Source organism: Anser anser, assembly GCF_964211835.1.
Source record: "Anser anser genome assembly, chromosome: 15".
In the NCBI taxonomy this organism is placed as follows: domain Eukaryota; kingdom Metazoa; phylum Chordata; class Aves; order Anseriformes; family Anatidae; genus Anser; species Anser anser.
The window spans coordinates 52973-67825 of NC_139736.1; the positions used below are offsets into that span (position 1 = coordinate 52973).

General features: G+C 39.7%; 1 protein-coding gene across 10 annotated transcripts in view; it reads right to left on the bottom strand.

The window, feature by feature from the left end:
• UNKL (unk like zinc finger) overlaps positions 1-14853 on the bottom strand; it is a 53891-nt gene that overhangs the window by 5037 nt on the left and 34001 nt on the right. For 9 of the 10 annotated variants that reach the window (XM_083800562.1, XM_083800558.1, XM_083800564.1 and 6 more), the window contains 4 exons: positions 9737-9829; positions 2802-3032; positions 2267-2469; positions 1199-1453 (listed from right to left, as the gene is read on the bottom strand). In XM_083800562.1, coding sequence (XP_083656688.1) covers positions 1199-1453; positions 2267-2469; positions 2802-3032; positions 9737-9829 — 782 coding nt within the window. Of the gene's footprint in view, positions 1-59; positions 445-1198; positions 1454-2266; positions 2470-2801; positions 3033-9736; positions 9830-14853 lie in introns of those variants that run through there. The other variant, XM_083800559.1, reaches the window with a different exon arrangement.

Genomic DNA, 14853 nt, shown 5'->3' on the forward strand with positions numbered 1-14853 from the left:
AACTCAAACAGGTAAACAGGTACTGGAGTATGGCAGACTGTTTCAGTAGTGAAAGGATTTTATTTTTTTTTTTATGTCTGGACAGTCCTGTCACAGTCCAAACAAAACAGCAAGAAATCGCCATTATGTATGGCGTTACTGTCCTTTGAGACTGCAGAGGAAAAAGCAATGGGGAACCAAGCTGGGTCCAGAACGGTCTGAAGTAGGAATGAGGCTTTTTGTGCCTGGAGCAGTCCATGGTCATTATTATCTTCCTTGATTATAGTCAGAGGACTGGCATCAGACTTCCAAGCTTTGACAGCCCTGAGAAATGCTGTCCATGTGACAGCAAAACAACATCCTACATTTTGGTAGAACCTAAATTTTGATTTGAGAGAAGATGGAATACAGCATTATGCCACTACGGTGACTAAGGGACTGAAGTATCTGACACATGAGGAGAGTCTGAAAGGAGAGAGGACATCTTATCAGTGTGCATAAATACTTTGTGCCAGGGGGTAAAGAAGATACAGACAGCTTCTTCTTGGTGGTAGCCCGTGAAAGAAGAGCATTGTGCCACTGGGCATTAAGTAAAAGTACAGAAAATTCCACTTTTACAGTGAGGGTGGTGAAACAGTGGAAAAGGTTGCCTACAGAAGTTGTGGTGTCTCCATCCTTGGAGATATTCAAAACACTTCCAGGAACAGCCAGGAGCAACCTGCTCAAGTTTTCCCTGATTTGAGTGGGGCATTAGAATAGATGATCACCAGAGGTCCCTTCTAATGTCAGTGATTCTATGCTCCAAGTCTGTACTAGTCTCTGACTATGCAAGCTCTTAGTGGAAAAACTCGCCATCCACCTTCTAAACAAGTGAATAGCAGGTAACTGTTTTCATTTATTTCGGGCAACTCTTTTTATTTATTTAGGTACTGGGAGGAAAACCACTGTTTAGATCTTTTTTTCTTTTTTTTTTTTTTTTTTTTAATTACCCTTAGAGTTCTTGTGAAACTCTTGTCATTTATCTGACAGCTGATCGAAAAATTAGAAGAAGCCATTAGGCTGCGAAATTTGAACCACTGCGTAATCCAGAAAAGGAAGACCTGACACTGAGATCAGTGATGCTCTCTGAAATGAAACCTGGTGTATGTATCTCACTGAGGGTTGCTGAGCTGTCAGTTTCAATTAAGCAAATGTAGTTACACAGATGAAGAAAACTTACCTCATCTATTGTTCCTAAATCTAAGTGCAGCTGACTTTGTAAGGAACGAAGCATTGGCAAGGATATCTTTTCTATGTCTCCAGAGTTTTTTACGTAAGGTAGTGTAGTAGACAGGCAGGCAGCTAACTGCACCTTCAGCTTTTTTAATTTATTTTCCACTTCCTCCTTCTTCTGAAGAGCGAGTTGCTTGTCAGCAGCTGCAACATCAGCACGTTCTTTTGCTTCTTGAGCCTCTTTCTGCCATGCATCACATGCCTGGGAGAAAACATTTTCCAGAATATAAAAAAATATATTTGTAAAATTAAAAATGAAAGAGCAAATTCAAAAGCCTTCGAAGATGCAACCAATCTCTAATTTTAGATATAAGGATGCTATCACAGTCGATTTAATGCTTTTCCCTACTTATTCTACTGTCTAATTAACAATTCTTGTTTTACCGTAACCTAATTTTTAGATATGTCACTGTTACTTGTCTGTAAACATCTAGAAGTGTTTTTGGAGCTCTATAAATGGAACACTTATTCATAATCTAATGTCAGGAGACATCGAAAACTGTCAAAATGTACTAGAGCTACTTTGCTACTCCATGTCACAGAGAGAATGATATGAGGGGAGGAAAAAGACTACAGAAAATGCACTAGACTGGCAGTTATCATCAGCCTCGGTTTGACTGCTGAGATGGCTGGGTATTATCTAGGCACATTATACAGCCACAGTTGCTGGCAAATCTCTTCTTTTTTTGTGTGCTTACCAACTGAAAGAGGTACGGGAGGGAAAGTATGTCTTTAGTTACCTAACATTGAGATACATTGCTGTTCAGCACTATCCTGAGGCTGTGTAAGTGTCACTGTCTAGAGAGGCAGATTGACTTTTAAAAAGGTCTGTTTCCTTTATGCTGCCAGCTTATTTGTGATATCAAAAAAACAGCATTTGCAGTCTATTCATTTCACAGCATGTAATGAAACTCTGGGTCCAAGAATAATAAAATATGTAAAAGGGAAAAACAGGAGGTACTTGTTTGTTAAAAAAAATATAGAGAAAATTTAATACTACCATGAATTAGTGTACCTGTTTTACTTGTTGCCAAGATTCTTCCCATTGTTTTAGTTTTCTCTTGGCATCATCAAGTTCCTGTCTAACTCGAGTTAGTTCGTTCCCACTTGTGTTTGAACTTATTGAGAGAGTAGTGCCAATGCTTAATACTGGGGATGGACTAGGAGAGAAACTCCCGGCCACGAAGTCCCAAATGCTCCCTGTAACACCATTTAAACCTGTAAAACAAAACCACAAAAAAAGTCTATACACCCTGCCGCGAAATGTTTCACATTCAGACTAAGTAAATGCAGCACACATACAAAATTTACACTTTTATCTGCAAGACTCATTATTTTACTATTTTCAGACATGTACAGTCTGGAAAATGTTTTTTTTCCCCTTCTTTAGGAAGGAACGTTAGCTCCTTGAACTTTCTCCCCTACACCACATTAGCTAGGCTTTGTCCTCCAGATTAATTCACAGGAAACATGCAAAGCCTTGAACTGAACCTTTCTGACCTGCCATTGATTCCTCTCTTAAAAAATGCAAAGTGCAGCCTTCAACTTACCTAAAGAGTTGTGAGAAGAGGCTGAGGTGCCCAACATACTGTGTTCTGACTTCAAGGGTTGGGGCTGCTGTTGATGAGGAACCATAGTGGATGAAACAAAAGACTGCGACAGCGATTGTGAAAGAGAACTGAGTGGAGAGTTTGAAAGGGATGATGATGAGTGTAAAGATGAGGAACGAACAAGAGAATCTGGAATACTGACAGGTGCTGAACTTCCCAGTAATCTTTGACCTATGCATGCACAAAAAAAAAAAAAATAAGTTTCAAAGCAAGACACATTTCTGTAAGTATTCTTCTGAAAAATGTATCATTTCGAATTAAATTGTATAGTCCTGTATATTCCAATACCTGCCATTAAAAAAATAAAACATTATTTATCTGTTATTGCAAAAATATTTTTTAAACTGAACACTAAGAATTAGGTCTCCAAGCACCTGAAAACATAATTTGTAGCTTTACATAGCATTGGCCTCATCTGCAGCTACAGAGAAAGAGAAAACATTTTTCGGATCGGGTTATTTGACTTAGTCATATTTACAGCCAACTGATAAAAGTGGTAAAACTGAATGGAACCTGAAGAGTAAGAAAAAAATTTTTTTCTATTTCAATATATAGACTGGAGTTGAGAAAGTAAGAGTATATGCCTTGAAAATTTTACACTGGGTAACAACCAGAAATAGCTCGATTTCTTTCTTTTACATAGTTTTGCTTTTGTTCAGTAGATTTTAAATGTCAAATGTACTTAACTCTACAAAAAACGATTTTGAAACAAAGTTTAAAATAATAATTTAGTCAAACAGTTGTGCTGTCAATAATTTTCCAAAATAATATTAATAAAAGCATTATTATTGTTATTTTATCATTATTGTTATTATTTTTTTATAACTGTATAACTTTTTTTAAATAATTGTATAACTTTTGCTAAGTTATATAATTACTTAAATAAACATGCACAGATGCACTGCATTTTCCTGTCAAGAAACAATTCAATATTTACTGTGAAGATTTTAGTCCTCAATAGTTTTGAATGTCAAATAAAAATTACATCACCTTTTCTTTAAAGAAAATAAAGCAGTCAAATGAATTTTACCTAAAGCATGAGTCACAATTCTATTTTTCTGTTTTTGCTTAAAACTGGTGAATTCATGTCATCAGAGAAAACATCATTCCTCTAAGTATTTCAAAAAAATGAAGACAGGAATGCTCACTATAAGCTGCGCTGCCACAATGTCTTCAAAAATGTATCTTAAAATATTCAGCATGTGTTACCAAAATCAACCTCGTGACCAACTATATAAGGAAGATACAGGACAGACATAAATATAACCACAGATGTACATAACATATCAGACAATAAACCTACACCACTATTTGCAAGAGAAGTACAGAAGCAACAAAGTAAAGGGAATTTAGTTTAAAAATCTGGCACAGTAAGAAATCTCTTAAGCATTAAGAGCCAAAGTAAAGAACCCAAGCAAATGCTGTACGGAATGTTAACAGAGACTTTTCTTTTCTAGCACTTAAAGTATTCTTCAAACCCAGCTGAATTTTGGCAAATACGATCTGCCTGAGTGTAGCAAGGTTTTGGCAGCTGTGGCGAAGCTGCAGGGGTGGCCTCTGTGAGGACAGGCCAGGGGCTGCCCTGTGCTGGACACAGCCAGTTCCAGCCATCTCTACAGCAGACCTGCTACAGGACACAGCTGAGCCCATCAATGAAACTGATTATGCCTCTGGGAAAATATAATTCGGACAGTGCAAACAGCTGCACAGCACTGAGGACTGAGGAAAAAAAGATGTGAGAAACAACCCTGTGAACGAACACCAGGGTCAAAGAAGAAAGACTGGGAGGATGTGCTCCAGCTACCAGGGCAGGGATTTCCCTGCAGCCCACGGAAGGTTTGGAAGACACCATAGTGGAGTGAGTAAGAGGCGATGGAAGAGCCCATGGTGTAAGCAGGAATTTCCCTTCAGCCCATGGACAGGATGATGGTGAAGCAAGTGGCTGTTCCCTGAAGGAACTGCAGACTCATGGAGAGGACCTACACTGGAGCAGGGACTACTGTGAGGAAGAAGGAGTGGCAGAGAAATGTTATGAACTGACTGCAACACCCCACTCCCCATCCCTCTGTGCTTACCACTGCTAGAGGGGAAGGGGAAAGGGGGACAAGGTAGAAGAGTTGGGAATGAAGTTGAACCTGAGATAAAGGGGATGGTGGTGTTTTAGGTTTTGTCTTTGTTTCTCACCATCCAATTCCTTTTTAATTGGCAACAAATTTAATTAATTTTCCTCAAGTCAAGTTTGTTTTACCCATGACAGCAATTGGTAAGCAATCTCCCTGCCTTTATCTTGACACACAAGCTTTTTTCACCTTATTTTCTCCCCCTGTCCTGTTGAGGATGGGGGAGTGAGGTTGCATTTGGCTATGCACCAAGCTCAACCTCTTACAATGCATGAACTATCTCCACGTACAAATAACATGGGTTACAGTATTTCCTTCCTGTTCCATACTTCACGGTACTTCCAATGAAGCACAGTCACTCCTGCAGCATAAAACAAAGCAGTAAATGAAATAACAGTCAAACAAACTGTAGCATCAGGATAACTGTTGAGCCTGACCTGACACCACCAGCAGAGGAATAAATACGAAATTGCACATATTATCACTTTCTTTACAGGACTGTATTAAGGAGGATATCATAAACAGTAATGGAAAACTTTAACAGATAAAATATAAACGGTTCTGGTGAAGGATCAACCTGTTAGCACCATCACTGAACAGAAAATTGTGAGACATCAATCCGATGGAATAAATATAAAGCCCCCAAAACCTCTGAACATATTCCTACTAATACTTATTGATGAGAATCTACACAAAAGTAGATTACTACCTATTGAACCTGTAACATTTTGTCTCATTCTGTATGGATCCCCTGACCACAGATTCATATTTCCAACCCCTCTGTAAAAGGCAGATACAGCTTTCGCTAGACCAGGTTGCTCAAAGCTCCATCCAACCTGGCATTGAACACCTGTGGGTATGGGGCATCCACAACTTCCCTAGGCAACTTGTTCCAGTGCCGCACCACCCTCACAGTACAGATTTTCTTCCTAGTATCTAAGCTAAATCTCCCCTCTCTTAGTTTAAAACCATTACCCCTTGTTGTATAGCTACACTCACTGAGAGCCCCCACCCCACAATCTTTCTTGAAGGCTCCCTTTAAGCATTGGAAGGCTGCAATAAGTTCTCCTCGGGGCCTTGTCTTCTCCAGTCTGAATAACCTCAACTCCCTCAGTCTGTCCTCACCGGAGAGGTGCTCCAGCCCTTTGATCATCTCTGTGGTCCTCCTCTGGACCAACTCCAACAGGTCCATGTCCATCTTGTGCTGAGGTCCCAGAGCTGAACACAGTGCTCTAGCTGGGGTCTCACGAGAGCAGAGTAGAGGGGAAGAATCACCTCCCTCAAACCTGCTGGTCATGCTTCTTTTGATGCAGCCCAGGACACGATTTGCTTTCTGGGCTACACACTGCCAGCTTATGTTCAATTTTTTATCCATCAACTTCTCCATGTCCTTCTCTGCAAGGTTGCTTTCAATCCGCTCATCCTGTACATGTGCTTGAGATTGCCTCCACCCATGTGCTGGTCTTTACGCATGGCCTTCTTGAACTTCATGAGGTTTGCATAAACCCACCTCTCAAGCCTGTCCAAGTCCCTCTGGATGGCATACCTTCCCTCCAGCATGTCAACCGCATCACTCAGCTTGGTGTCATCTGCAGACTTGCTGAGGGTGCACTCAATCCCACTGTCCACGTCACTGACAAAGATGTTAAATAATAAAAGTCTCAATACCAATACCTGAGGAACACTGTCACTGGGCTCTACCTGGACATCAAGCCGTTGACCACAACTCTTTGAGTGTGCTCATCCAGCCAGTTCCTTACCCACCAAGTGGTCCTTTCATCAAATCCACGTCTCTCCAATTTAGAGGCAAGGATGTTGTGAGAGACAGTGTCACATGCTTCTTGCACAAGTCCAGGTAGATGACATCAGTTGCTCTTCCCTTATCCACCAATGCTGTAATACAATTGTAGAAGGCCCCCATATTTGTCAGGCATGCTTTTCCCTAAGTGAAGCCATGTTGGCTGTCACCAATCACCTCTCTGTTCTCTGTGAGCCTTAGCATAGTTTCTAGGAAGATCTGCTCCATGATCTTGCTGGGCACAGAGGTAAGACTGACTGGCCTGTAGTCCCCTGGGTCTTCTTCTTTTTCCCCTTTTTAAAAATGGGGATTATGTTCCCCTTTTCCAGTCACTGGGAACTTCACCAGAATGTCATGACTTCCCAAATATGATGGACAGTGGCTTAGGAACTTAATCCACCAGTTCCCTCAGTACTCTCGGATGCATCTCATTAGGTCTCATGGACTTGCACCCTTTCAGATTTAGATGGTCTTGAACCTGATCTTCTCCTGCAGTGGATCGTTCTTCATTCTCCCAGTCCCTGCCTTTGCCTTCTGTGACTTGAGTAGTGATGCTAGAACAACTGTATTTGAAGACTATGGCAAAAAATTCATTGATCACCTCAGTCTTCTCCATATCCCAGGTAATCAGGTCTTCAGTTTACTTCATATGAGGGCCCACATTTTTCCTAGTCTTTCTTTTATTACTGCCTTCTTGTTGCCCTTGATGTCCCTAGCCATATTCGATTCTATCTGTATCCTTCCATTCTAACACTCCAGTCATGGAAGTCATCTCACCATGTCTCCGTGATGCCAGTAAGATCATAGCCCTTCAGCCTGCACACATCTCTAACTCCTCTTGTTTTTTCCCCATGCTACAAACATTTGCACAGAGACATTTAAGCTGCCCCCCTGATGAAACTGTTTTATTGGATGAAATAGCTGGAATTCCTTTATGCTGCTTTTCAGGTGCTCTCCCACTGACCTCTGATTCATTTCCTGGCTCTGGGCATCTATTGCTGGCACTGGCATCGAACTGATAAGAATCAGGTGGATAACCTAGTACATCAAAATGTGCATCAAAATAGCCTCTATTAGCAAAAAAATACCTTGGGAGATGAAAAGTCAATGAGGTAGGAGCGGCACCACAGCTTGTAGCACTGTTGTCAAGATCTCAAGAGATTCATACTTAGTGTTTGAGACTTAATCAGTGCGTTCCAGCACTGGCTCCTTATAGATCTTGCTATCAACAGTGAAGCCACTCCTAGAATCTGCCTTGATCTACTAGATGCCAAAGCATCAACGCTACCAAACGTGAATTGTAAACTGACTCCTCAGATTCTTTGCTCAGACCTGAAAACATAAGCATGTCACCTGTCACTTTATGTGACGCATCTTCTGCCCGCTTTCATATCAGTGAGCTACTGAAGTGAAAAAGTCCATTTCAAACCAAGTGACTTTCCTGAATTTTGAGTGTGCTCCATGTGTCCATAGACTATTGGGGTGATAAAATTACCAGTCTGCTCCCTTCTACTTCAAAGGAAGCCCTTGGAGAAGGAAAAGTTTGAAGAAGAATCTCTCGGGACATCTGTTTTATTTCTGAAAAGAAGCACTGTATGGTTGCTTACAATACAGGCTTTCCTGAGGGTGTAAGGAAACTTGACGTTCACTTGGGTCAAAATGATTTCCATGTCTTACATTTTGATTCCGGAAGGCAGGGGTACAGTCCTATCTACGGGGGTCCCAGTGACAATTTACATATTTCAACACTATCAAATCAATAGTATTGTTTCTTTCAGCCAGCAGACTAAAGTAATCAAGTAACTACCTTAAAAAAGAAAAAAATGCATAATGTATATAGACACTTTTAAGTGAAAGCTTTTCTTCTTGGATCAACAGCAACAGTAAACTAACGAGTAGCTATAGCTGTTGTATTCCTTGTGACTAGAGCTATAGGGCAAGAATGACATGGGAGGAGCCCATTTGCCATCCAAGAATCCAGTTTTATTTGCACAAGTGAAAGTTCTAACACATATGCATAAGAAACTTAAGAATCACTGTAGACCTCTTACAATGAAATGCTAGCAAAACAGAATCAAAAATATATGTAAAAATTATAGAAACATGTCCGTCTTCTTGCTGTATGACACTAAAAGGAATACGATAACAAAACTATAGTTGACAGTTTTCAATTCCTATTTTGCTATCCTTTTTCTCTCATTTATTTTCCCCTTTCTGCTTTCACACAGAAAAGGTGACATTTTAAAATTTAATTTCTGGACGTTTCTCCCACCAGTCCTTCCTCCCTGGCCATCTTTTCACTGTGTCACTCTCCTTTCCCACAACAGGCTAGCTAGTTGAAGGATTCTAATAGATCTAAGTAGGAAATCAGATAAAGTCAGGAAAATATAGGTAGACAGAAATAAGGAGTATGAAATAAGCCCGTAAGACCTTCAATTATATTACTCCTCCCAGGTTAGATACACAGAAAGCTTAAGTCCCTAACTTGTTAAGTATCAAGTTCTACAGGTTGCTAGCTCCATCTCAAGATTCATCCTCACTCCCACTCTCAGCAACAACCTACCCATGGAAGTACCTGAAGGTCTCTACAACACAAACTGTCTGCTGCCAGACATTTGCAGCACTCAACATGCAGACAGTCAAACTCAAACATATATAATTTTACAGGAAGGCATTAAGTTACTACTTTCATCAACTGTTATGCCTGTGGACCCAAATCATTAAGCAAGTTTTTTAAAAAAAAAGTTTACTAGATGGACCCCTTGCAATATACAGAGAGGATGATAGCCATCCAACCTCTTTACACCACTAAGTTAAACAGCTGGAGCACAACTGGGAACTTTTCTCCACAGTCTTTGTTGGCTGTAACTATTCTGATGAGTAAAAACTTAGAAAGGTAATAAATAAAAATATTTTAAATGAGGATAGAGTTTAATTTTACAAATTGGACCTCTTACTTGCTAATCCAACGTCACTGCCTTCTTGATCTTCCCATTCTCTATTTATGGATGCAACATTCACATCTTTAAAATGTAAATCTAAAGCAGAACCTGTAAAGCAGAACATTATGTTAGTGAATTATACGTCAAACTATCCTGATGGCTGAAATGAGGAAACTTCGTCTGTTTTTATTAGTGTTTCCATCACAAAAACCTTTAACATCTACATCATGACCTGAAGTATAGTACAGGCACACTGTAAAAGACAGCACCTGTATTTTCTAAAAGGGAAAACTTTCATTTGTAAGCTATCGGAGATCTTTCAGCTGGTCAGTTAAATAGAGGATAATGAAGAGGTGGCTATCTATCCATGTTTTGAACAGATCTGTGTCACCTGTTGTGTTTAGATCTACTTTAAAAGAAAAAAGAGGAAAAATAAAACGTACATACCTATGCAAATATATTTATTCTTATTGAATATAAGCAGTCATTATACCTGAGAATATATATATATATATATAATAAGCAGTCATTATACCTGAGGCACTGCAAATGCCCCTCAGGACAGTTACCCTTTGGGGTAACTGAGTTACATATCAGGGCATGCAGATGTAAGGAAAGTCAGAATATTCACATGAAAATGTGCAATATTTTAAATAAATAATGCAAAATTCAAAATCAATATTTAATTTAGAGGCAGTCAGGCTGCCTCACAATTCAAGGCGTATACCAGTCTAAATTTCCTCTGGGAAATACGAAACGGTTCTTATTGATATACTTTTTAACAGGTCCACTGCTTATAAAGTGTTAGAAGATGGAGAGTTATTTTTCCCCCTTCCTCTTAACTTCTCTTCATTTAAGATCACAACATATATGGGAGGCAAAGGAAGAGACACAGATTTTCCTTAAATGACAAGGCTCTCAGACAGGCAAAATCTCCATGCTTGAGTATCCAACAGAAAGCAAAGCAAGTAACCAAAACATTCCCAGAACCTAACACAGACAACAAAGTGAAGTAACAGGCTGGCAAGCATCCCCTTGTGTTAAGGTCTCACCTTCTCTCTATTACCACTTGAATGGTTTCCTTTCACTACTGCCCCTCCCCTATTTACTCCTCTCCAAATCTTTCTGCTTTGATACTTTGCATATCTAATCTCTCTAATTTCTCCAATCTCTTTGAAAATATTTTCATTTATTCATTTTTAAAATTTTTCAGGAGTACTTCACACAAAGTGAAGCTTTTATGTTCTCAGCTTATGCTTCTTTCTTTTTGTTTTAAATCAGAACAAAACCAGGCTATTCACCCAATCTCCCTGGAATCTGACAGGAGCAGATTACAGCAACACACCTTCTTCCACTCCATCTTTGTTCAGCGTCCAACATACCACCCAAGCCTCCATATTAAATGCTTGTTTTATCTGATTGGCATACTTATTCTCAATTCCCCTGACTCCTTCTCTTCCCCAGCTCTAGAGGACCATTGAGCACAGAAGGCTTGCAGCTCCCCATGAAATCAAGATGAAGGACCACAGAAAAGGCTTCAGACCCCACTGTAGGACAAAGCGTTCTCAGTTCTTGCTAATGCAACTTTCCTGCATCTCCCCTAACCCTTCATCCAAACCCATTCATCCCCTTTTCCCATTATCGCCTAGCCCTTTCTCTTGCCGCAGCTCCTTTTTTACTTTTTTTTTTTAGAATTCTTCAATGCACCAATTCCTACAAGAACACTATGTATTTCTTCTCTGTTTTACAATAATGTTTTATTTTTCTGCTCTACTCAGATTATGCAAAGCACTTTCTTTTCAATGCCATCTTGTATATCCACAAAGTAGAACTCTGGAAAAAGAACTTACATATATGTAATTCCTTTGAGGAAAAAAATACGAGACCTACACACTCACAGTAAAGTACATTAACTTATACTTACATGAGATGTGTATGTTGTGACTCATATTCAGTTAATAAAAATAGCATCCTGAAAACCATTTTATAAAAACAGCTGCTGTGGACAGCAGGGGCATATTCTGTCTCAGAAGAATCAAGAATCTCTTAAGCTCAATAATAGAATGACAATGGGACATGGGAAACAGAGCATACAACTGCTTAAATGATTACTTTGCAACACTTGTTCAGTATATCACAATTAAAATATTATATTGAATTAGCACATATAGTATAAATTAGACCTTGGATCTCATAGTAACTTGTTACAGTCAACTAGCCCCTACTTATTCCAACAGCACTGTTTGTCTTGACAAAAATGTGTTTTCAATCCATAGCACCTCTTAAAATATTAACCATAAGCCGATGAAATTATATTACTTAAATAGAATGCAAACTAAAATTCCTCTCCTTCTAACTTTGACATCTAAAAATAATTTAAAATTTATTTTATGTTCTAACACCCAGATCATAAAACAAATCTTTTAGGAAAGTAAGCTATATACTTGTGAGACTGCAGAAAAAGATCTGTGATTTTATATTCTATATACATTTCTTTCAAAAAAACATTAGAAAAGCAAATGCCTAACTTACCATTGCTAAGTGCTGACTCACTGTCTGCAGTCTCCTGGTCTCTGGTACACATTGATTTAAACACAGAAACCTTAAAGTATACCAGCTAATCACAGCAACTCCCTGGTCATGTGACTTACACCACAGGATGTGAAAAAACAGTGTCTTTCAAATCACAAAACATTCCCTGTCATAGCCTACTGAATAAAACATATTTACTGTAAAAGTGCCCTATGTTTCAACAAGTTTGTGCATTAACGCTAACTAAAGGAGCCCAGACGATACGCTGGCTGGCAGGACTGCCCCTTAGAAGGATCACACAAGGCTGTCTAAAAGAACTGCTGGAAACATCAAGTACAACAAAGGCAAATAGAAGAATGCTGCACCTGGGATAGAATTACCCCTTGCAACAGTACAGGCTGGTGGCCAAATGACCAGAATGCAGCTTTGCAGAAAAAAATCTAGGAATACTAATGAATTCAATATGCTCCATGGGCAGTAAAATGCTCCATGGCAGTAACTAATGCATATTGGCTTGCATTAGTAGAAGCGTAGGCAGAAGGTTGAGGGAAGCAACTATTCTCAAGCACCTGTGAGACCACAGCAGGGGTACCACAATCAGTTTTGGAGTTCACAGTGCAAGAAAGACATTGACAAACTGGAGTGTGTCCAGTTCCTTGCCACCTGGATGGCTAGGGTACTGAAACATGTAATATACAAGGACAACCTAAGAGAGCTAGGTTTGTTCTGTTCAAGAAAGAGAAAGCTAAGGGAAAAACTAATTAGTATCTTCAACTACCTAATGTTCAGTTATGGAAAACATGGAGCCATACGCTTCTTGGAGGTTCACAGCAAAAGAATAGTGGGTTAACTGAAGGACGTAACTCCTTCAACAAATGCTCTAGAAGGCTGGGAAGAAGGTGAAAATATCCTGACACTCCTTTCTGCTATCAATGACATGTTTCTCTCAGAGTGAACACTGCTGGCTCAAGAGCCATCTATTCCCTTCTGTACTACACGACTGAGAGAAGAGAGGTTTTTGAGCCATACCAACTACATTTTCAGTAAAGGCAAATCTTGATACAAGTGCAGAGTTTTGTGGATCAAGAACACACATCATCCCCAAACTCTCAAAGTTTGTATTCTTGAAACAATTCATTTGATCTGACAATATATTTGTGAATTCAAACAGCTGAACCACCAACAGCAGCATGAGATGTTTGATACATGTTCAAAGACTAACAGATTTCTTGACAGAAGGACATGAACATGCAATACACATTGTTCAGCTTACGGTGATATGATGTCAAACAAAGTACATAGCACTTCATCAGACCAAACTACATAACCAATGTACATGATGTGCACCTTTCATTCTGGAGAACACACAAACCCTGGAATTTCAAGTTGCCAGTGTTCTGTGCTGCCATAAGGCTGATACTTAAAGAAGTGCTGGGCTGATACAACAGTACCTGGAGTACTGTGTCCAGCTCTGGGCTGCCCAGTACATGAAGAGATACGGAGTTACTGGAGATATTCATCCTTTGAGATATTCAGAAGCCATCTGAACATGGCCCTGGGCAACCTGCTCTAGGTGGCCTTGCTTGAGCATGGGGGTTGGACCAGATGACCTCCAGAGGTCCCTTCCCATCTCAGCCATTCTGTGATTCTGTGAAGTTTTGCCAGCAGCATCAGAAATGGAAATAATGAATCACAGGATTATAGAATGGCTCAGGTTGGAGGGGACCTTAAAGATCATCTAGTTCCAATCCCTCTGCCGTAGGCAGGGATGCCACCCACCGGATCAGGTTGCTCAGGGACTCATCTAACCTGGTCTTAAACACCTCCAGGGATGGAGCATCCACAACATCTCTGGGCAACCTGTTCCAGTGTCTCACCACCCTCTGAGTGAAGGATTTCTTCCTAACATCTAATCTTTATCTCCCCTCCTTTAGTTTAAAACCATTTCCCCTTGCCCTGTCATTATCTGATTGAGCAAAGAATCGCTCTCCATCTTTTTTGTAAGTCCCCTTTAAGTACTGAAAAGCTGCAATGAGGTAACCCCAGAACAGTAATGTGATGAATGTAATAAAGATTACATTCCGCCTGATTAATCTCCAGCAAACACCTGTGGTTTTCAGGTGCTCAGAACAGATAGATTCTGAGTAATTTTCACTGTATTTCACACTGTGTCAGTAGATATTTTCTAAGTCCATCAACATCCAGCTATGGTTAGGCCAATATCTTCCTTCTTTAGAATAAAAATGTCTGTATCTCTCTATACATACTGTTGAGAACAGATATTCTCCCACCACGTGTCAAGTTCTGTTATTTTTGGAGTGAGAATGTGCTTATGTCTAAACACTTTAGTATACCTAATTATCTCCATTCTCTAATGATAATAATAAACAGAACAGGATAACGTGATACAATTGCCTAACACTGACTGCATGAAGTTACTGTTGAAGTTCTTCCCTCTGCTATTAAGAACTTGGATAGAAAATCAGTGTCTGTTACTCAAATATTTATCCCCTTGTACCATTTTCCACATAAAAAGCCTAGCTGGTTGCAAACAAGGGAAAGGCTCTGGGTTAAGGACACAGATTTTGGAATTGAGTATT